The sequence below is a fragment of the Schistosoma mansoni genome, chromosome 3 (assembly GCF_000237925.1).
Source record: "Schistosoma mansoni strain Puerto Rico chromosome 3, complete genome".
Lineage (NCBI taxonomy): Eukaryota > Metazoa > Platyhelminthes > Trematoda > Strigeidida > Schistosomatidae > Schistosoma > Schistosoma mansoni.
Window position 1 is genome coordinate 21,429,192 of NC_031497.1, and position 24,782 is coordinate 21,453,973.

Here is a 24,782-nt window from a genome sequence, read left to right on the forward strand (position 1 = left end):
AGCAATACGTCTTTATCTTTTTTTGAAGAAGTTTCATTCTCTGACTTATAATCTCCCTAAGCAAATCAACGAGACAATAGACAAATTCAACCAATAAGTTCAAAACAAACTACACTATGGTAAGCAGAGATGGATAGTGGCTAGCAGTGGAATGAAGTTTGATGCGCGTTTCGTCCTATTTGGGACTCGTCAGCTGGATGTACCTGCATCTCAGAGTTGATGTTCACTACGGGACTCGAACCCAGTACCCTCGCTTCAAACGCCATCGCGTTATCCAGTGTATTGCCTCGATATAGCCTAAATTCACAAGGACGAACCGCGCGTCCTGGATTCCACTGCTAGCCACTATCCATTTTTGCTTACAATGCTTGTGAATTAAGGCTATATCGATGCAATACGCACAGTATGCACATATGGCAATTAGAGACTGACCAACCAGTTGCAGTCCTAACACATCGATGGGAAGATTCAAACAAACAATACTAAATGAGTTTAAACTACACTATTCTTTACTAATCGAAAACAATAAAATATTGAATTGATTTTCATTAATTTCATTAAAATTTCTTTCTAACCTGTAATATGTTCCAAAGATACTTAATGGTGAATAAAGTTGAATAATATATGTACAAAATAAAACAAAATGTCCAACTGTCAGTATTCCATTAACAACATCTCGAGCACATAATAATATACCAAACATAAATCCAATACTAATCACTATATTTTGTATTGTATTAAGTAGATTTAATGTAAATGCATTCCACCAATCAGCTTTTTGATAATCTAAAAATGCTTGATTATAACGATCTGTTTCAAATTGTTCAGCATTATAATATTTAACCTATAAAATAGGATTAACAGAAATTAGAAAAAAACATCCGATTGAATATTATTAAATTTAATCTATTACGTGTTTGCAGGGGCTAGGATCTGACTTCAATTAGATCGTATGAATGATTGCTGTCAAAATATACATCCTGTCTATCCTTGAAAGTAATAAATGACTTAATCCGCGTTGATGAATAAAAGAGTCAAGTCAAATACGAGAATGGATTTTGAATACATATATTTTGAACATTCATTGATCTGGACAGGAAATCAGAAGAATGAAGCAAATAGAAGAGAGCGAAGCGAAAATAACACGCATTGGAAATGGTGGGTAAGCCAACTCGCTTTCATCAATATTTATAGTCAAATAAAAATAAATTACAGACATGTGATGAATAGGATAAAAAGTGTACACACATACGCTAATATAAAAAAAACAGTCAGGGTTGATAAGTGAATGATTAAAAAGGTCGAAACGTGACTCATGATGGATAGGTAAATTGGCTTGTCCAGAAGCTAAAATAAGGTATATGGGCTTAACATAACCACCGACACTACATGTTGATAGTAGTATGGTGCGTACTACTTATGTTGACAGATATAAGTAGTATGTAGCACCAATCGGAAGTGGAATGCATGTCAGCAGGAGATTGAGGAGATTTAATTCAAGAGAACAGAAAGGAAAGCAGAAAGTAATTGTAATAACAAAAGAGTTCAAAGAATCATAAAGTATTTAAAGGACAATTGATGGAAGATGTGTAAATTATGTATTTAATATATGTTATTCCTATTTTCCGAAAGCACTGTAAGTTTGAATTAAATAATAAACTGGTTATTCTCACCAAGTCTACGTTCATATAAGCAGTTTTAAAATGGGTCAAATTCATTACAAATTCAATGAATGAATAATTTTAAACAACTATTGTCAATTATGATTAAATGTTTAATGTAAAGGGAGAGAGAGAGGATAATAGTTGACATTGAATTAAGGTTACCTATTATAAAAGTCAATCAATAAAATCTTTTAGATTCATAATACCATGGTGTTTTGTTCAGATAGTGTTTTTTAGTTTTTTGAAAATCATAATTAAACAAAATCTCAATGTGATGTAGGTGAAAACTGAATCGGTGAATGAAATCAAACAGATAAGACTCGATTTCTAATGCTTATCTATGAATTCCACGTCGTGCATTATTTGCCGACTCTGGGACTGGTTGGAAAAAGTGGAGAGGTGGTCAGTGTATGACATGGCGTCGTGGTATGAAAGAAAGCTGCAAAGGAATAGCTTCTGTTGGTCCTTCATGACTCCCTGGATGGCTTCCGAGAGGCAGTGCAACACAGTGGCTAGAGACGTTATCAGATATGGCTCAGAGTAGAAGGCAGTGGTGATCCTGCTGTAACCTTCTTTTACTTTCTTCATAAAGAGTGATTATAACTTTCTTAACTGAAAGAGTTCTTCTGGTTGTACATTTCAGTTCCCCCATCATTACTCTTCTCCTTTTTTTCATCCTTCTTTTCTTTTATATATACGCATCTTCCTCCTTTTTCTTCCCGTTCTCATTGTTTTGTGTGGCGCATATGTATCTGGTGCCTCTTTGTACCAATATTTATGTGTTTAAATAAATAAAGTCAGTATGTGTTGCATATCACTGTAATTTTTACTAAAGATTCCATTGCAAACCTTAACTCTTATTATATTTGAAATTTTTCATACCATATGTCTGATTGCACTACACTGGAATGTTTATGATAGACAGTTGTGGAAAATTCCAACAGCTTTAAATGAAATGTTTAGTGAATATCACACTTTAAAGCGAAATATTCATCTCTTTAATGAATGGTAAAATGATTGAAAATGCTGAGTATGATATACTTGGTGAAAAACCAAAACACGAACTGTAAATCATGATAATGAGTAAAAGCTGATTGTTCATACTGATAAAGTCATAGTATGAACTGTGAAACAATCCAACAAAATTTATACTATAAACAAGCTCCAAGATTAACTTAAAGTCTTCTGGCTGGTGACTCAGACAAGTTCAAAGTTTGAAATTTTCCAAAATATTTATTAAAATTATGGTTTAAATACTTATATCATTTAAAAACTCGGACTAGTTGTATTGTTTGTTTGAATCTTCCCATTGACGTTTAGGACTGCGGTTGGTCAGTCTCTTATTGACATATGTGCATCTTGTACGGATTGCCTTGATATTGCCTTAAGTCACAAGCATTATAAACAAAAATGGATGGTGGCTAACAGTGGAATCCAGGACGTGCGTTTCGCCCCATATGGAACTCGTCAGCTGGATGTATCTGCATCACAGAGTTGATGTTCATTCCGGTACTCGCGCTATCCACTTAGCTACTGAGTCCTAATAGTCAATAGCTTATGCAATGGGGTGAAGTTTAAATTTATTTTGTATTGGTTGTTTGAATCTTCCCATTGATGTTTAGGACTGCAATTGATAAGTCTCTTACGAAACGCGCGTCCTGGATTCCACTGCTAGCCACCATCCATCTTTGCTTATGATGTTTGGATTGGTTATGTATAAACCCAAGATTTTTGTTAAGTTCCTTGATGATATCGGCATACTTTGCTTAACTGTACATTAGCTAGTATTATGCTTTCCGTGACAACTGAAATAAGTAAATTTTGTTTGAATAATATTAAATAACTTATTTAAACTGATCAGGTGTGGGACAAAGAACATTATATTACAAAATAATACGTAATTCCGTTTAAATACATCATATTGCGAATAAAGTTTACCATAACTTACAGTTTCAAAGTTCAACACTGAATCAACAGCTTTAGTATTTTTTTGATTGTCTAAATTATTCATTTCACGTCGAAATTTTGCTCTCCATTCAGTAATTAGCACTGTGGAAACTATATTATGATTATGAACCAAAAATAAAAAACTAATATCAGTCAAATAGATTACAAACATCCAAGTTTAATATAACATCATGCAACTAATGTGTGATTACGGGAATTTTAATTGGAATGAAGTAAAATTTGGGAATGTTCAGTCAGTTATATGCAACATAAAAAATAGCACATCTGTATCAGCCTTAGATGAATATCAAAGTGGTATTGTATCAGTTGTAGAGAGAAGGATTAAGGGATGAGAAGAGTAAAATACTTTTATTTTTGCTTCAAAAAAGATTGGTATTATATAGATCTTAGAGCCACCTGAAGTTACTCTGAAAATAGCGTATGCTCTCTCTAATACATATGCGTGTGTTAAAGTCATTAGAACCCTATATTACCTTAAAAATTACTAAATTCTTTTCATTTATGACAGTGACGCTTGTTCCATCTTTTTTTCCATTTTTCTGACATTCCCTAGAAGACGTCTGAAGTCAGCATTAGTCGGTGTCACATCGTTTCTTAACCCCAAATATTCTGCACCGACGATTTTCTCGATCATATTTAAGGGTTCACTATCAAAAGTGAGTGTATGAGTCAGGTCTTTTAAAATCTCCGCAAAAGTAATCTATAACGTAATGATAGAATTTTCTCTACCACCATTTGTACACTGGGAATAAGTTAACACTACTAATGCAGCTCGATAAGTTATTTGGAAATGAATCGTTTGAATTTTATTGAAGTGCAAGTTTTCTTTGAGATTTAATCATAATTGTTAAATGAATATACAAGTACAGAAGTCTCTCTCTCTATCTATCTATCTATATTATGTGTTGATTTGTGTTATATTGATTGAGTGCCCTATTATTATATGAAGTGATAAGACCGCCCAATTAGAGAGCAGCGAATTTATTGATCGCCCAATGATACACAAAATACCGTATGAGCAGTCTTGAGTACTTATCGACCCTGCTATCTACCTAGCCCAGCCAGTTAAGTCCAGAACACCAATAACAGCCTCGACAATATATGAATCATTATTCTCAAACAAACTCGGATAAATGAAAATAAATAACTTACCAAGGTAAATAAGCATAGTTACAAAAACTAACAATCCATACCAAATATTGAAAGCTGTGACAAAATATACTACGCCAATGATTATATCCAATACAGTTGGTAAGATATTAAATACAAGATATGATAGAATATTTGAAATGCTAGCTGTTCCACGATCCATTACTCTTAACACTTCACCAGTTTTTCTGGATAAATGCCATTTTAAAGAAAGTCTAAACAAAGTGAGAAAAAAAGTTATATAACGTTCAATTGATTCATGCTTTCAACTATGAAAATACTGAAATCTCCACAAAAACCCCTTCTGATTATATGACATTTTTGTTTGACTGAAAGATTATTAGCCAATAAATAATGTATATAAAAATAATTCTGGATAGTTTTTTTATTGAAGGCTAGATTACCCACTCTGGCCTAGGACAGAGTGGGTTGGAGAATACTGGTCGGCGGCCTATGCTCCATTGGGAGTAACAGGCGTAAGTAAGTAAGATTACCATTTAAATATAGCACAAGATAGGTATTAAAATTTTTTCCCTTTTATAGAGTTCAGTATACATTCAGAACAACTATTATAGTAAAATGAAGTGAATTCACTTATTTCAGAAATTTTTATTTTTAACCGCTCACAATTTAGAATTATTAGTATTTGATTATAGACACATCTTGTTTATAGTTCCAGATAACATGGAGTTGGATCAGTAAACAATTAATAAATATGGCAAAGTTGTAAGAATTCTTTGTACAGTTGATTAATTGTAGGCTAGAACAGTAAACTAAGAAATGAAAGTAAAATAATGTCTCTGTACGATTGTTTCTATCACTTTACATTGTATGGGTTAAAGGATATTTATACTGGAGTTATGAACGGATCAACGTTAGACCACCACTGAAAACCTGGAAAAACTAGATGGCCATTTTGTCCTAACACAGGACTCTTCAATAGTGCGCATCGACGATCCGGACGCGGGAATCGAACCCAGGATCTTCGATGTCGAGAGTGAACGCTTAACCATGCTAACAATAATCGAGAATATTCTACAGAAATCGAAATAACAAAGCTAAAATATTTTCAACAGTACAATCATCTGTCATTCATTTGCTAGTGAACATAATGTGATCAGTAATCGAAAGATTGTTTATTTGTTGCACTTTGCTAAAGCTATCGTCATTAAAGTTTTCAACCAGTTTTATTCATGAACAAAATGATGCTACGGTCATTTTTTCAAATACCCTAGTTATAACTTCTGTTATTTGTCTGCTTCTTATCTGCGATATGCATGTTTTATTCAATTAATCGGTCGTTTTCGTAGTTGGTATTGGTTATGAAATTATTATTCTATTTCTAGAAGTTTATATCGATGAACGTCTAAGTTATCTTTTCCAAATATGATATATAGATTTTGTAATTGATAGTCGACTATAAAAAGCTGAATAGAAATCCACGAAATAAATATATTCGTTAAATTAGTTCAGATTTACTGTTCATATTTTATGAAAATATTACAACTGATGAGAACATTCATTTAGCAGTTCTAAAGATGTGTACGTTTGGGATGAATAAGCAATTTCGATTGAAATGAGTGGTAAAGATTTCAATGATTGTGATAATTAGACCGAATTTAGGCTTTCTTTGATGACACATAGAAAATTTTACCATTAACATAAACGGTTTCTCTGAAAACCATACATTCTATAAATAAAATCAAACAACTGAAAAACTCATAAACAAGAGTAGTATCAAGAATTTGAAGATAAAGAAGTTACAGTCAATAGGAATTCAATAATAAATCTGATTTAAAGGTAATTCGGCAAGTTCGTCAACGAATAACAGAACACCATCCGTTGTGGTTGACCAAAGGACAGGTAAAGGGGATTAAGAGTTCTATTCTCGCTCACTTGGTGGACACAGGTCATCAGGTTGAACTGAATAAAGCTTTTAAAGTTATCTACCATATTGCATCAAATTTGCCACATGGTTTACGAGCTCGTCTATTGCACATAGCTGAAGCCATCGCAATTCATATTCACAAACCGAACCTTTGTATCCAAAAGAAGTTTGTACAATCACTCTCGCTACCTTGGCCATCGGTATAGCGGAGTTTGTAGCAGAATTTCGGTAAACAATTATCTTATTCCTTCCATTTTTTTTATTTTCGTATTTTACTTATTCTCTTCATCCGTCTCTTGATTCTTACATAACTACTATATTACAGACCATTCATCAAAATATTTTGTTAGTTTTTTCTTCTCTTTTTTATATATTATGCAACGTAGCAACAGCTTGATTTTCGAATAATAACTTTGATTAGTATTAATCCTTCTCTTCCAATTAATGTTAGTTTATAATCGATGTCATTATATAATTATTACGTAACGTATCTACTCCATGAGTGTCATTTAATTATTGTAAATCATATGTATATTAGTGTAGAGCCATGATGAAAAACTAATTGAAAAGAAATTTCTTCGCTCGATTCGTTCCTTTTTTATTTATCAAATGTCAAAATGGGAATTTTCACTTTATTAAAGGTAATTAACTCATTTAATATGTACAAACTGATGTACTCAACTTAAAGCTACACTGTTTGATGTAAGGAAGAGAGATGAAGTCCAGTTGATCAAATCAGAGTGAGCCAGGGTTCGAAATTGAAACCTGTTGGTTGGAGGTTGAGTGATTTAACCAATAAAGCAATAAAATATAAGTTATTTGATTTCTTCTGATGAATCACTATTTATGATGATGAAGTGAGGTAGGATTACTTAATAGATTGTTTAAAAAGACACAAATGAGTACAACACCTTTGTAATATCGAATTAATTGACCAGTGTGAATGAGTGCAATGGAAAAACCTAACCAGAGGTAAAATATCATTTTATTGATAAGTCTATTTATGATATGGGGATTTTCACAGAACTAATCAAATTCAGGAAAAAGCTAATAATAGACCTAAGATTTGAAATCTTAACAGTTGAATTATTGTGTTCTTCGTAGAAAAATCATTCTTTACACATTCATCTTTGGCGTATGTAAAAAGCGATTTCTTTAAAGAATCCAAGAAATATCAAGACTGTAAAAAAACATAAATTTAGTAGACTAACCTATAGATACAGGAAAATATACTTTATATTACAGGTTACACAATTTTTCATGCCTTTTATTTTGAAAACAATGTGTGTTGAATTAGTGAATATGGCAGACAGTGAGAAAGATGAGCAATTAAATTGATTCACAGCATTTTACTACGGAGCAACTATATATTATTACAATTAGTCTTGACTGAGTTAAATAGCACTAATTTAATATCGTTTTGCAACCACACCTTGTTTTTGCATTTCAATATTCATCTTGGCTGTCAACGATGTAATTTTAAAGAACATAAGACATGTAAAATCTTTCCAGAAATAGGCAATAGGATTTTTGCACACTTACAGCTGATGTGTCGAATAGTTAAGTGAATGAGTAACACAAATACTCACTGTTCAGTGACTGGGTCATGGGTCACCCATGGAAAATTTATACCTGTTTAATGTACTGTGACCATAAGAAAAGACCTAAAGGTGTGTAGATTTTATAAGTAGAGTTAAATGTAGTAAATGAGTCAACATCTTTGCCGGATTCGATTACAGAAACTGGGCAAGTATCATTTTTTGTCTACAGAACATAAGTGGTAATTCAGGCTACAGGTAATATTTTCCACTAACAAAATACATAACTTACCCATTCCCTCATGTGAGAAGCCTGTCAAACATCTCAGTATATATGATTTACATCCGAAGGTATTTAAACAGATAAGCGCATCAGTTTACCGTGATGAGTTTGAGTCCTTGAAGTAGATGTTAATCCCGATTGGTAGGTATAAACCAACCAACTGTTGGTTAGGCTAAACATTCGCCACTTAAAACTCGTTTTGGTCATTCTTTGTTTAACTACCAGTTGCAAAAGTGCACCTTTTGATAATACGACTAACTACTACACTGACCCATTTTTGTCGAGTTTCTACTACTTTTCGATATGAAAGTGATTATTATTCCCTTTTCCCAAGCGGCTGCACTATTTATATTTTCGGATTAATTTATGTTTTAGAAACATCAAAAGTTGGCTATATTGGTACAGTTTACTTGTTTTGACCATAGTCTTACCAAGATTCAGTGCACGATAGTGTAGAGATTTATTTAGGAAACTCATCCGTATGCCCATTAAGTCCTACAGCAACTAATAGTAAGCAACGAGATTAAATTCCATCATATTCCAAAAATTTTACATGATCCTAAATTCGAATAGATAAGTAATGTGAATAATACAATTGTAAGAGAACATGATGAAAAGAGTGTATATAAGATAATTTAAACATATTTTCTGAAGACACAAAAATGATCTACTGAAAAAGAGTTGTTAATAGATATACACAACTTTTAGAAGTCCAAAAATATTGCAATACTGCAAATGCTATTGATTAAAGTATTCTTCGGCCAAACCTATTTTGTGTTGACTGTTAGCAAAGGAAATAGCTCATGTTAACTGATAAGCCTAAATATGATTTGATCACAAAGAAAGTTGTTAAGAAATATGGGCCAAAATATTTGAATTAACAGGAGTGAACATAGACTAACTTAAATCACGCTAGGGTGCGCTATGTCAAGAAGGGTCAGGATTTTAGAGAGGACCTATTTTAATGACTTCCTAAGAATTGGAAAGGAAACTCATAGCACTTATTTGCAGATTTTAGTTATACAAGTTAGTTAGATTGTTAAACACACTCGAGTGCATAGTTATATGAGTATGTTGTAGAAAGGTATGAAGTTTTTTTTTATAAACATAGTTAAATTATTCTGGCTTTAAGAAACTAATCGATCATAGACAAGTACTAATAGCTGAAAGGAGTAGCCATCAATTATAAAATGGTATGAAAACAAAGATTTGTAAATATACATATATTTGGATTAAATTACCTTTGGATATGTTTGAAGAGCATTACACTTAATTCTCTTGTTGAAAACTGATCAACTGCTATCCATAATTGAGAACGCAAAGCAGATATAAGACCAGCACCCAAACCACCCAGGCCTTGAAGTAATCGTAATAAAGCAAATAAAAGAACATAATCCCAACGATAAACCAATCCACTATAACTGGATACAGCACTGAATATCGTATACGGAGATGGTTTCATGATGAGACTATGCTTAAAAGATAATGTTCCAGTGGAATTATCAACTTCGGACAAACTGTTTACTATAGTGTAAAGACAAATAAATAAATGGATTTTGTAAAAGGTAAAATGAAAAATAAGTTTGGAGATGAGAAAATAGATTGTGATGAATTTAACCCCGAAAAGAAAAGAGAAAGCAAAAACCAAGCAGACCAATGTTCGTTCATTTCAGGGTTACGTAAAAGTTTGATTCTCATGATATCACTGTGCTTAATCTTACAGTTTAGGAGTTTAATTACTGTGCTTAATCTTACAGTTTAGGAGTTTAATTTCAACGCATATGATTAGCATCTACAGTTCATATATATATATATATACCATAAGCCCCAGAAAATACTGATTATTAAAGGGCTTGTTTTAGCAACTCACCTATATCTTTGTACAAAATTGGTGAATATAAATTGACGACTCGCCCAGCAATTAATAATACAAAACAAGAAAATACTCTAAGCTGTATGGTCTTCTGACTTCTTGGCCAGATAAACGGTGATACGATTTTGAATCTACGGATGCGTTGAACCCAAACATTTCCAGTACTCAACGAGTTTTGACCATTTGAATGAAGAAACTCATAGACTGCAAAGTAGCTTGGAAGGCCTGGAGCCCATATACCCAATATGAAGACGAATGATACGCAAAAAGCGTACAACATCCAGAAGGTGAACTCGACCACATTAGCGTAACTAAAGACAGAAAAAGGTTTGAACATAAACATACTGAAGTTTGAAGTAGTAAAAGCATCCAAAAATAGAGGTTTACAAATCACTAGCCACTAAACAGATAAAAAAATCTGCCAACGAAACACCGTTAGATGATATTTAAATACAAGTTTTTAAGATGTTCAAATCACTCAATTATTCTCCTTCACATTGATACTAATCATTTACGAACGACCAAAGTTAAAAATAGTTCAGCTTTGATGAACATTTAGTCGCAATCTAATACTGAGATAGTATGTCTTATTACATTACCATATAGGACTTTATTGCAATAAAAAAGGCAAGACATTGTCTGTACATGCACCGCGTGGAACGATCTGTAGAATAAAGTTTGAGACTTGTTTTGTAAACCATTGATATACTCTATTTTGAAAGCTCATCACTTCCTAAACTTAATTATTACAAAAGTTGATAATTTCAAATGTATTTCAAAAATAGTGGCACATAAAGATTTTCATATACCAGTGTAAATAGTTAAGGAAAAATGATTTCTCGAAAATTGGTTTGATATGGCAAAAAGACTGAAAAATAACACCTGTTAATTAACATGCCCTTGAACGTTAAATTAGCCGTCTTTGGTTTTACTGATCCTCCGCCTACATGGTTGCCATGGTGAAATCTTAGGGAATAAGTGTTTTAGGCGATGCAACTCTGAAGAGATCGGTGAAAATTGACATAGTTGCCACAGTTTATCCATAAACAATTCTGATACTTGTCAAAGAAAGGTCACCAAAATATGATCAAACCACTAAATCAACCGTGTTAACTCGGTCTGTTGCTTTTATTAGAGATAATATAATAATAATGTTTAATAATATAATATACTTCTAAAAGTATCACGATAAGTCAACAGAACTGAAAACTCAACTAGAGAATTTCATTTATTTAAAATTTGGGCGATACTGTAAATTATGGACAAGCCAATCAGATTTAAGATAACAGATCTCAGATTTTAACTCGAAATTCATTCACGCATTTGTCAAAATAGTGTTTTGGCATCTTGGTTGATGTAAGTTCAAGATGAAAACCATGAATCTAATTCCTAACCCTAACCATCAGTTGCAAATCATAATTTTTATCCTTCAAACTGCTTTATAACCCTTACTTAGCACTAGTAAGTTAGTGGGAGTTCTCAAGGTCACCAAGGCGTCGCTCAAAGGTCGTCCATAAGTTAGTCTCGTCGAAATTTAAGTTAAGCAGTTGGAGTGATTGTTTAGTTATCCTTGTTACTAGCATCTTTAAAATGCTGTGAATGAACCACAAAAGAGCGAGAACATTGGTGCAATAGTCATAATATTTTGACTGGATGGAAGTAGTAACTACGGTGAATACACGGAAAATGGAGATTGCTCTAGGGTGCACTAAACAACGCCTGACATAGTTTATCAGCTTACACACTATTATTCCACCCAAAACGTATGGCAAACAATACCACAGACTAGTGAAATGCCAAAAAGCAAGCACAAGTGATAAAACTAACCTTGACAGGTTCCACCACCAGTCGCTGCTGGAAATAGATACCAAAGGTAGGAAGGCTAGAAGGAATGATAGTGTCCAGAAGCATAACAGAAGAAGACCATGACTCCTCCCTTCAAAGTTTAAAAGGACGTAGGAGCACTCAGTGCGTAAAATAAATGCAGAGAGTGGCCAAACGATAAACATAACTATAATAGAATATGTCATATATCCATATACATGCTCCAGGTCATTCATGAACGCAAAAACCATAGTTTGAGAGAGTGAGAGAAATGGGATGATTAATGACAATAATATGTGAAGGTATAAAAACTTAGACCTGGATCTCAAACTATTATTTATAGGTTGACCATGTTTTCGGTAGATGTACACCTGAGCGAGTCCAGGAACCAGAAATAAAATGCAAAGAATGCTGGAAGATAAAGTGTGGACAAAACATCTGCTAAGACCGTTATTATTCCAGGGATGACTTAAGGATTCGTTAGGATGACAAAAGGAGATCATAACCTTGAAGACTGATACCTAATTTGAAAAGAAGGATAGACTTGATTTCATCTCTGGTACAGATAAACAATGTGGACGTCAAAGTATGTTTTAGATACATTGGCTTGGGAATTTTGATTCAATTTTTGATGTCATCAAAATTGATCAGATTTTCTATAAATGAGGTAAATCTGTCTATTTGAAGCTAAGGTTGAATCATAGCATTTTTTATGAGCCTATGTGAATGTATTCTAACTTTTTGATGTATGTGTAAATAATTATGGCAGTTTATCACGAAACATCCATTTCTCATCTGCCTAGCAGTTTTATACTCATCATAAATGATTATGACCATCTTTACATGTACTTTATTTTCTGTAACCGTGTCTATTATATATTCGAGTCCGTCTCCTGTGTTCTCATTCCGTGTATGCTTGTTCATCGCTTTATTCCACAATTTTATATATTGATTTTTCATCTGAATTCATCGGAAGTATCATTATCTGAGTTGATACGTAGTTTACCTTAAGAGTCATCCATTCAGTTTACACTCATGACTCGCCTTCTGATAAGAACGTATGAAATATATGTATATTATAGACATTTCCCATTTAATCTCTGATATTATACTATAAAAATGTTTTAAATCGCGGGTTTATGTAAGCATTTGAAAACGGAATGTTATTTTTAACTGTCTTCGTCAACTGGGTTCAACTAAGGGTATAATATACTGAATATGCCACAGGCATACGGAGTTTGGAAACGCCTTTACATGTATGTGATAAATAGGAGTATTTGAATTATAGTACAAACTAGGAATCCCGAAAATAACGCAATTTAACCAAGACGTACTAGATGAACACGAATAAATGTATTGTATTTGGAATTCGAAATAAAGCCGTCATCAAGTGGAAAGGAATCGTTAGTTCATACAAATACCACTTTGTAACGCTTTCACAATCGAAGTGCACCAACCCGGTCAGATAGGATGTCATGGATGAAGGGGTTCGAAGATATATTTGGAAGTCTATCGATATCTCAAGAAGCTTTTATTCAAAGCTGGCTAATTGTTGCAAGGGATGGGGATGCGATGACCGTATATGATCATTACTGGTGTAGATCACTAACTTAGATGATCTATGTCGAATGTTTGGAGGCCTACTCGAGTTAGACGGGAACGGTGTGACGAACCAGCTAACTTCTTAGCCACACATTGGGATCAGCATCTAACGTGGATTACCCCTTAGACGTATTAAAATACTATCTCTGCTTTGAAGACCGTATAACACAAAGGACATTGTTATGGAAATGTATGAGTAGGAATGAGTACAGCGAAAATAGCAAGATGACCACCGCATGCGCCAGTCCGTTGCATAAGTTTAACTGATGCGCGTTGGCTGTCCCTGACCTTGATGGGGATCGATGATCTGTTCGATATTCAGTGACTCAACTTTTGGATGATTTGGCTAGAGCCCAGTGACATTTCACTATCTCTACACTGGGAAACATTGACAAAAGTAACTTGGTCTATTCGTTGACCATGAAATGTGATTTGTTTCAAGTGAAAATTTTTGCCAGAATGAAAGATACCATGTATGAATATCTTTTGTCACTCCAGAATGATTTGACACTAATGATCATGTTTTCTCATTAAAGCGTCGGCACGCTCTCTATCTCCCTCGAGGTTATTAATAGTGGGGACAAGATCGGTGTTTGACAAAATTCGAAGACATATCGGACACTTGGGATTTAACTTTACTACTTCCTGAATCTTTATTCATGAATTGATTCCACGGCCAGAAAATCCAGTAGCTCAGACTGATATTAAAGGGGTGGATGAATTATAGCCTATAATATCTAAGTTGTCTAGACGTCGGGAGAGGTGTGTTGCTCTGTGTTTCAAAATATGATGCAGTAGGAATACTTAGCCGAGGGAACTTGGCTATTGATGCGGGCAATAGTGATAAATTGGACAGCATCAATGTCTACGGCCTGATGAACTTTTTATTTTAGGGACTCAGTCATAAGTGGATCATGGAGATAAGTTCAGTTTGTTAACAGTTTCCTCCATGAACTAACACTAGTTTCAGAAAAATTGAAAATTAGAAAAGACATGGCAAACGCATCGTGTTAGTTTCTTTCATTACAGGGGTCCTTATCAACGACTTTTTAAAGGATTAATTTCTGTACTTCAGATCTTGAGGTTAGAGCCCGGTCAAACAATCACTAGTTACTTATGTCGAAAACTAGTAATGAAATCTAAACTTTAGATAGAATTGTATTTAAAGGGAAATTCTGTTTCTTACTCAAAGAAAGGTGTGAAAGAACTTAAATGGAGAATTTTTATGCTATGAATTTCAGTTGAAAAAATTAGTAAAACTTTCACCAGTTACTTTGTTTTTATTCAATATAAGTATACTACTGATTTTTGCTAGTTAGTAGATAGATTGTTTACGAAGCATTTATTAGACACATTAAAGTCCATGCTCTCCCCTATTGAAAAAGATCGATCGCATCAGAGGGAACAAGGAAGTCTAAAACACTTAGTCACTATATATATATATATGCCAGAAATGCAAATCACTTCTCTTATTCATATTATTATTCGATGATGTCAAAATAAAGTTTATATATTCTGTTTTTTAGTTATGTTAACCGTCAAATCTCTATATATTTACATGGATGGATACAATCAATACTAAACAACCCATAACTGCATTATGTCAACTCAATTATTAACATCAAAATATTCACTCATAGGAATTTAATGACTCACTTATCACTAATAAAAGTTGTTAAAAAAAGTATTGACAAAAAAAGATCATGAGTCAATTGAAGCTAGACCACCAAGGAAAGCCCTGGAAGCACTGGACGACCGTTTCGTCCTATTGTGGGACTCCTTAGCAGTGCGTATCCACGATCTCGTCTCACGAGATTCGAACCCAGGACCTGTCGTCAAACTCATGATGTCAACTATAATATCCACAAAACTCCTTCTGAAAAACTAAAAGAGTAAAAGTTGTCTAGGTAAACTTTGTAACTAAAAAAAATACAAAAATAAAGAAAGACAAAAATCTGTTGAATGAACTCAACTCTTTTATATATATGTAAAATTAAAAAAAATTTATAACCGTAGTTAAAAGTAAGTTACAACTAAAACAGGAAAACAAAATTAATGGCCATATATAGAAATTAAAAAAACAACACACACACAATTGAATTCAATTATATGTAATATTAATGACAATAAATAATGTTTTCCACCTTAATAATAATAATAATAAACATAGTTACTGACTAACCATATATACCTGATTGATTCTGTTTCTCTTTTATGATGCATGTTTGTCTATCTATCTATTTTTCTATCTAGTCAATATTACTAAATTACTGATGAATTTATTAATTCCAAATGAATAATATATATATATAGAGAGCGAGAGAGAGGGAGGGAGGAAGGGAAAGAGGGAGACAGGGGTATGATTTGGAAAAGGGAAAGAAACACTTGAAACATAATGAAAATCAATCATTTTTTTCTAATTGATTTCTTTTTTACAACACATGTAATATAATCAAGATATAGAGAAAATACAAAAAAAAAACAAGAAGAAGAAATTATGAAAATAATCATAAATAATTGTATATTTCTTTTGGGGATCAATATTATTTTGGTGGAAAGATGAATAAGAAGAAGTGCATCTAAAACAAAAAAAATAGTATCTTTTTTCAGTCTATAAAAAAAACAGGTATCGAATGGTGTTGTTTACTTTATTAAGTGTAAGTACAAAAATGTGTATAGTAAGCAAAGATGGATAGTGGCTAGTAGTGGAATCCAGTTTGACGCGCGTTTCGTCCTATTTGGGACTCGTTAGTTGGATGTACCTGCATCTCAGAGTTGATGTTCACTCTGGGACTCGAACCCAGTACCTTTCGCTTCAAACGCCATCGCGTTATCCACTAGGCCACTGAGTCCTGATGTGTATAGTTTTTGAATCTCAATTTCAATTATAGATTTTGAAGGAAAGTCCTAAGAAATGAATTATGGTGGATGTGCCGCTCAGTTTTGTAGATTAGTTGAAGTTAGACATTAATACCATTGGATGCCAGTCAGCTCAGTGGTCTATCGTTTAAGCGCTCGCGTGCGAGACTGGTAGGTCCTGTGTTGGAATCTAGCGAAGTGAGATTGTGAATGAACACTGCTAAGAAGTTCCACAATAGGACAAAACGGTCATCCAGTGCTTGCAGGTTTTCCATGGTGGTCTACCTTCAATTAACTCATTATCTCAACTATTAAAACATATTATTGTTTAAAACCTAATTTGAACTTCACATAAACTTGTTCCTTTTTGGAACTGAGGTAAACAAATTTGGGTTCACATCAAATTGAATGATAGAACGTCTTATAATAAAAGATGAATTTTCAAGTTGTATTGTTTATGTTGAAATAGGTACCAGTTTAAAAGCTTTATATTATTAACAATGTTTCCGGTTCTAAGATTATTCATTTGCATATTTCCTTTGTCATTTTCATAATACATTTTTGGAGTACTTTTATTAGATATGATTTTGATAATATAACTCAGTAATTAATTATTAACAAGAGCTGATGTCAGTAGCCATTGGGAGTAACAGGCGTAAGCAAGTAAGATGTCAGTAAAGAACTGTTGAAAACCAATGAAAACAGGACAGTTATTTTGTACTTTTTGTAACCCTTAATATACAATGCTAAATAGTTATAAATCAAATTAAAGACGTTTTTGACTATTACCTAATTTACATTAATTCTCACTAGACAATATTAATCTTGATATTGGTTGTTATCATCAAAAAAAAGATTCAATCAATCAACTAAATATCAATGGCGATTTAATTTTTTCGACAAAATTCTTGGCAGTTCTCTTCACAAATAGATTCCCATGGTAACAGAAATAGTATTCATATTTCAAAAAAAAACTGATTAAAATTAAAAAGTCTATTTTACCATAATGATTATCTTTGTATATTGGTTTAGAAAATAAGCCACTGTTATATAAAGTAGAAATAATTATTTTTATTATTAACAATGTTATAGATAATTCACTTAGGATTGTTTGTTTGAATCTTCTCATTGATGCTAAGGACTGCAACTGGTCAGTCTCTTATTGGTATATGTGCATACTATGCGTATTGCATCGATATTGCCTTAATTCACAAGCATTATAGGCAAAGATGGATAGTTACTAGAAGTGGAATCCAGTTTGATGAGTGTTTCGTCCTATTTGGGACTCGTCAGCTGGATATACCTGCATCTCAGAGTTGATGTTCACTTTGTGACTTGAACCCAGTACCTTTCGCTTCAAACGCCATCGCGTTATTCACTCAGCTACTGAGTTCTGATAGCCACTTGATAGATGTATATTATAAATGTGAATCAATAATAATTGTATTTATATGAAATTAGATATTTCAACCCCTAAGTGTGAAATCCAAAATAAGATTTGGCTGAAGAATAACTGTCTGCGTAGTTTAGATACGCGATATTCCCAATTGAAATCAAAACAAAAGGATGGGGAAAATAACGGTTCAAAATTTCATCATAAATACAAATGTACATCATTACCTAAACAAATATTACCACTCAGTTACTAAATCAATAGCTGTTCCCTCAATAATCAATCTAAATCACAATAAATAGACAAATTGGTAAGGAATGTAGAAAAATTGCCGAGATAGGTGTTTTGCTATCCTTTCTCGATAGATCAAGTAGAAATCCGTCCAAAAGATAATAGTTTACTGCTTTATAACACAAAGTGTTTCCAATTCTGGAAAAGTGCTTCAATTCACAATCAAAATGCATAATTCCAGTCAACTAGAGCGACACAATCACAGGGGGAACAATTAATATAGCTGCCACCAAGATTATGTATCAACTAAAACAACATAAATACAGTTCAGGAAGAAACATAGAAACACAGTGAAGGCGAAAAAAAACTGAGAAAACTATAACAAAAAATGGCATCAAATGGCATCAAAAAGACTGAAAAAATATACAACTAATGAAAACCAATAAGAACAAGTTGCAAATGTATGCATGGACGGATTTTCACATACAAAACCTTCAAAATGGATCTTGCACTAAGTTATAATGATGAATTAAGAGGAAGTGTAACTTTATACTTCAAGAGGTTCTTAGTAGAACATTACATGTAACCAATCATAAATTTGAGCATACTTTTTATGTAAAATATATTAAAATACCATAGAAAAATTGATGTAATTCATAAAATAGGACTATCAAACAATGGCAATTTAAACGTTTTTGTTAACACTGAAGAATTATCTGAAATACATCTTAGTAGTTATTAGAATATAATTCAAGATACCAAATCTATTTGCAGACTTTAACAGTTCTGAAGTTGGTGGAGAAAATTTGTAGCTCAGTTGGATGATTTTGATGGAGTTTTGTTCTTTGAGCTAGATGGTTTGGTCGTGGAGCTTTCATCGTCCTTCAGAACGACATCATCAGCACAAACTTCCGGTAGAAGTGAAGTGTTGATGATGTCGTTCAGAAGGACGATGAAAACTCCACGACCAAACTATCCAGCTCAGAGAACAAAACTCCATCAAAAAAAGTTCTGAAGTTATTATGTTCTTTATAAATTCTTTATGATTATGACTATGTTTAAAAATATTTTTCATACTGTTATTCAGAAGCAACGATAATCAATGCTTATATCATTATATTTCTTCTTATTAATGGAATTCTTTGAACGGATAAAATAAAATTATGTATCATGTTACAGATCCTATCAATTGAACATTCATAGTAAGTGATTAACAAAAACATTTAATTAAAAAACTCCGATTTTGAGTTAATCGAAGTAAATGGGCGTTAAAAATTAACAAGGCTTTTAATAGTAGATGTTAAATAAAGTCAAAATCAATGGAATAAATAAAACAATGACCAACGCCTATGATGTTATCATTTATGAACTTTGTATAGAAATGTACTTATACTGTGGTATATGCTACTTATGTCTACATAAGTAGTATATAACACCAATTAGAAATGGAATGCTCTGGTAGAAGAAAGATGGGAAGATCGAATCAAAGAGAACGGGAAGAGAAATATATTGGTATGTCAATGAAGGGACGTTAAAGTTTGATATAATTGATAAAGGATTTACAAATGATTTTATTATTTTTATTTATTTAAACACATAAATATTGGTACAAGGAAGCACCAGATACATATGCACCTCACAAATCTCACTTGATTTGTGTGAGGGCTGTGATACTGCTCAGCTGCTCAAACTGAAGCAGGTGGTTTTCTTAGGGGGCCACACCCGGAGCCTTTGACCTAAAGATCTAATCCACAAGGCAATGGAGCATCGTGAGGAGATGCAGTCCCATGGTAGCCGGTGGCCAACGATTGATTGATACACCATTTGTCCCCTCAGGATACTGGAGCTCATGTGCACCATTGGTTTGGAATCAGGGTTTTCCAACTCCTCTAGGTAGACTTTCCGTGTCCACCAACCCGGTTAATGCGTCAGACATTCGCTTTTCGTCTTCTCAATTTTGTGAACAATACTCCCGCTACGAGAAGGCAATGAGTAGGAACTTCCCTGACAGAGGCTATATACGCGTAGCCACTTGAAAACGTTTTGAGAGGGAGAGTGGACTCTCCCCACTCTCGGCCGTACCAGGGTATTTGAGGGCATTTACAAATAAAGTATTGGGCGTATGGTTTTTACATTTTATCAAAGCAATCTGTAAATATGTACTAAAATACAATTGGTTGTTTCCACTTATCATCTCCTTCACTACATTACATTGGAAAGACAGAAGAAAATAAGTAAAAACAACGTGTGACGTGTGAATATAATTCTATCTGAATTATCTAAATTTATGTATTTAGTTATAAGTATATTTTCCTTTTCTTTATCTTTGATTGTTATTTACCTCTTTTGTGACTTATCGTTAAAAAAAGTCAACAATTTAACTGAACAAAGGTACAATGATGTGAACATTTGAAAGGTGAAGATTAGAAAGTATTTTTGTTTACATGCAAAATTTTTCATGTAGGCGGATTGTTTACTACCTTTTTCTTGAGTTGATGTTTTCTTTCTGGATGGAATAAATTTAAGTATGTATATAATGGCTTAATGATAATAATTTCATCATAAGCTAAGGTGGTATTACTAATAGAAGGAAGCTATGAAAAGGAAATATAGATTTTAAAACTGTTTTTACAGTTAGCATTGAATAGCTTGTCATGAAGAACTTAGATCTAATTGATAAAGTTTTTAATTTATTTTATGACTGTTCGGTACACCCCTCCGGGGGTTACTGCCAGTCCTAAGCCAGGGTAAGGGAGGAGGGTTGGGCATGGGGTTAGCGACTCTATCTTGTAGAAAACTAACTCTCTAAAAGGCACTAACCTGAAAAATTGTACACAAATAAAGAATCATACAATTCTATAGTGCTCTCGTAAGTATACTGGTGATTGACACTGCCTGGATTTCCACATCATGGAAGGCTGCTTCTTATTAACGGATCTGAAAGAGAATTTAGGTTAGCAGTAAATGTTATATCTATATAATAGTTTAACTATACAACCCAAGCCTGTTGAATATTATTTCTCTATAAGTAGTTTTTAATCTAATAGCTTCATACTTTTCGTACTATTTCGTTGGTAATCGACATCCACCGAAGATAAGGTGAGGTATATTTGGTATCAGGTTTGTTTAGAACCCCCTTTCTTTGAAGGAATCAAGATCTCTAAAAATGCTGGTAATCTACAGAAAACTCCTTTATGATGTCTCACCTCAGTACAGTAACGTTGGGATGATCCTGCGAATTTCTCGCAATAGACATGACAAGCTCAACAAACATTAAGAATTTAAATAAAGACAACAAATATTGATGCAGAATAATATGAATTCATTATATTTCGTGGTTTCTCATCAGCTGCTTACAACCAAATTCACAAAGGGAACTAACTGCATGAAACATTAAGAAGCATTTTATCCAATCAGCGTTTGATTAGAAGTTTTGCTAGAAGTATCACGAAAATCAAAAGTCACATGTAGAGATTCTGATTGACTGATTAGTACACTACTACTATGTTTAGTAGTATTCTAGAATTTTCAGGAAAACCCAAGGACTTCTAAAATACTATAAAAACCCTATATTTTCTGTACATGAATGAACCTTTGTAGTAAAGTGCTTCTCGTATATTTTGTGCCTTTTCTCTGGTGTTCAAGTCGCTGTGTAGTTCTAGCTTGGGCGTTATGAGACTAGCTTAGGATCAGAATATGGCGTTCAATCAACAAGACTTATCAAGTAAGCTGTAAAACTTTACCCGTAAAGCATTTATTTTCTGGTTTTGGTCTGACCTCCTAGTCGCAATGGATATAAAGAAACGGATGTTCATCAAAACAAAACTTAATTAGGGGGGTCAAGATAAAGAAATTCGATTACTACGACAAGGTAAAAGCTGCGGTAAATCATTTCATCCTCTTTCACTACCCATTATCATTTCAATTCACACCAAAAAATCATCGTAATTTTGAAAATTCTTTCATTTAGACCAATTTGCAAATTATTCAGTCGAAATCTATAGTATAGTAATCTGTTTTAGAGCAAACGTAAAACGTGAATAACCAGGGATAAATTCTGTATAAAACCATCTGACTTTTAAGTAAACACATGATTATACAAACGAGATACATTTTCCTAGTTATATCTTTAAAATCTTATCATAAACTACTGAATGAAAATTAGGCAACTAACTTATTTCGGTCATAATCATTACATTGATGGTAGATAAGATGTAATTGTATATTTGTAACCTTACAACCCGTTGTCCAGGCAACCAAACATTTAATTAATTCTAAATAAATAAAATAATGGATATGCATAAGCATAATTGTTGCCAACAGAACTGATATAATTTTTATTGTCAAATACGTGCTTAGACAGTAATAAATATTTTTTTATTAACTTTCTACCCCCTGCTCAATTTATTAGAAACTATCAAGTCTAACCTTGGCATTGATACCTATATGGTTAAACGTTTATCAGATTACAATCAAAAGGGGTTTTGTGGAGATTTCAGTATTTTTTTCAAAGTTGAGATCATGAGTCAATTGGAGCTAGACTACCATGGAAAACCTGGAAGCACTGGATGGCCGTTTCGTCTTATTATGGGACTCCTCAGCAGTACGTATCCATGATCCCGCACTCGCGAGATTTGAACCCAAAACCTACCAGTCTCGAGCCAGAGCCCTTAACCGACAGACTACTGCTGCTGATGGTATCGGGCCAACGAACATTGAGTATTTTGTGTAGACAACTGTTTATAAATAACTTGTACAGTTTTGATGACGGTTGTAGTATTCTCCACGTTTCAGCTCCGTACAGTAGGACTGTCTTGACGTTCGTATTGAAGATTCTGACTTTGAAATTAGCCGAGAGTTGTTTTGAGTTCCATATGTTTTTCAATTGTAGAAATGCTGCCCTTGCTTTACCGATCCTCGCCTTTACATCTGCGTCAGATCCTTTTTCATCAGTGATGCCTTCCAGTTACGTGAATGTTTCTACATCTTGCAGAGTTTCGACATCAAGTTTGACTGGGTTGGTGTTCTCCATGTTGTATTTGAGAATCTTGCTTTTTCCTTTGTGTATGTTGAGGCCTATTGCTGTTATCAGTAGTGAACAAATATTTCTTTCACTATGGGGATTTGTGGTGGGTGTAGTATTTTCACAGTTGAAATCATGAGTCGATCTCAACTAGATCACCATTGAAAAATTGGAAGCACGAGACGACCGTTTTCTTCCTAGTATGGGTCTCTTAAGTAATGCACATCCATGATCCTGAAGGTGGAACTGGAACCCAGGACCTTCGTTCTCGGACTCGAACGCCTAACCTCTAGTCCATTGGGTCAGCATCTAACGGTGTTAACGTCTGACTTGTATTGTGAAAATACTACAATTTCGACAAATACCCGTACTGATAAAAATCATGTGCTCAGCAGTGACTAGCTTCAAGATGTAACCCCTGGAGTTCTAGTGAGAAGCCGTAACCAGTGGAGTCGAATCTGAGTCGAGTGTGAGACAGTTACCTACCTCAGACAACTGATGAATGGTTACTCAAAAATATTGATCGATCGAAGTTAGATATTAGCATTGAGCGTTCGCGCACGAAGACATAGGTTCTGAGTTCGAGCCCAACCCTCAGAATCGTGAATGTGCATTGCTTAGGAGTCCCATACTAGGGCAAAACGGTCGCCTGTGCTTCCACGTTTTCAATGGTGGTCTAGGTGACTCATGGTTTCAACTGAGAAAGTATTTCTTAGCCTGAATCAATTCAGAAGTGTATACCATCAATGATTTAGAGGATCAGAGCAACTTAGACCAAATAAATATTTCAACCGTATCGATAACATATTATCTGGTTTGACACATTTCTATTATGATTGGTACTATAAATTATATTTATTTCATCAACTTTGCATACGTTCATCCGAAAACACAAAAACGGTTGAGGCATGTGGTATAAATCCATTTTATTTTGTTGATTCTAATGTTAAGTGTTTTTAATTTTAATTAATCGATTAAGTGTTAGTATGTCTTTTTAACTTATCGTTGTTGACGTTCAGGATTTTGACTGATCAGTCTCATGTGGCATATAAATATCCTACGCTGATTCCCATTATCAAACTTTTTGTAACAAGTTTTATCATATTTGGTTTGTGGTTAATAGCGGAAGCCAGGATGTACATTAGGCACAGATTGAAATTCTCATTCCTAGTGTTGATGGACGCCCAGATTTGAACTTATTAATAGCCGGATGGAGCTACAACCAAATGGCGTGTTTCAAACAAGATTTATAGTGCATCCTGGATTAGTAATGAAACCCACAACATGTTTTTTGTCCTTGTCGGTACAACAGAACATAGTTGCATACATTAAACCAATACATTTTATTCATTCAACCTATTCTATAATTAATTGTGAATAGAAAAAAAACTAAGAGTAGAACAAATAAAAACTTGGTAATCTTATTAAATTATTAAATTACAGTGGTGTTTTTCATTACGATAGTAACAATTCAATTTGCTATTAAG

At 33.5% G+C, this 24,782-nt stretch overlaps 2 protein-coding genes and 1 non-coding gene across 3 annotated transcripts; all 3 read right to left on the reverse strand.

Annotated features, from left to right (window-relative positions):
• Nucleotides 1-502: 502 nt before the first annotated feature.
• Nucleotides 503-703, reverse strand: Smp_116630 (putative atp-binding cassette, sub-family B,member 6,mitochondrial precursor (abc6); the record flags this gene model as incomplete). The annotated part of the gene is made up of 1 exon (XM_018799626.1): nt 503-703. One exon carries the CDS (start codon nt 701-703, stop codon nt 503-505), a length of 201 nt encoding a protein of 66 aa, XP_018651396.1.
• A 3,428-nt stretch (nt 704-4,131) lies between these two features.
• Nucleotides 4,132-4,944, reverse strand: Smp_023570 (putative atp-binding cassette, sub-family B,member 6,mitochondrial precursor (abc6); the record flags this gene model as incomplete). Its single annotated transcript, XM_018799627.1, has 2 exons — nt 4,132-4,279; nt 4,817-4,944. The coding sequence occupies 2 exons, from the start codon at nt 4,942-4,944 to the stop codon at nt 4,132-4,134; spliced, it is 276 nt and encodes a 91-aa protein (XP_018651397.1).
• Nucleotides 4,945-16,571: 11,627 nt separating this feature from the next.
• On the reverse strand, nt 16,572-16,638 carry Smp_tRNA_00458_Pseudo_TTG.1.1. The gene has a single exon. It is a non-coding gene (tRNA).
• Nucleotides 16,639-24,782: the final 8,144 nt, after the last annotated feature.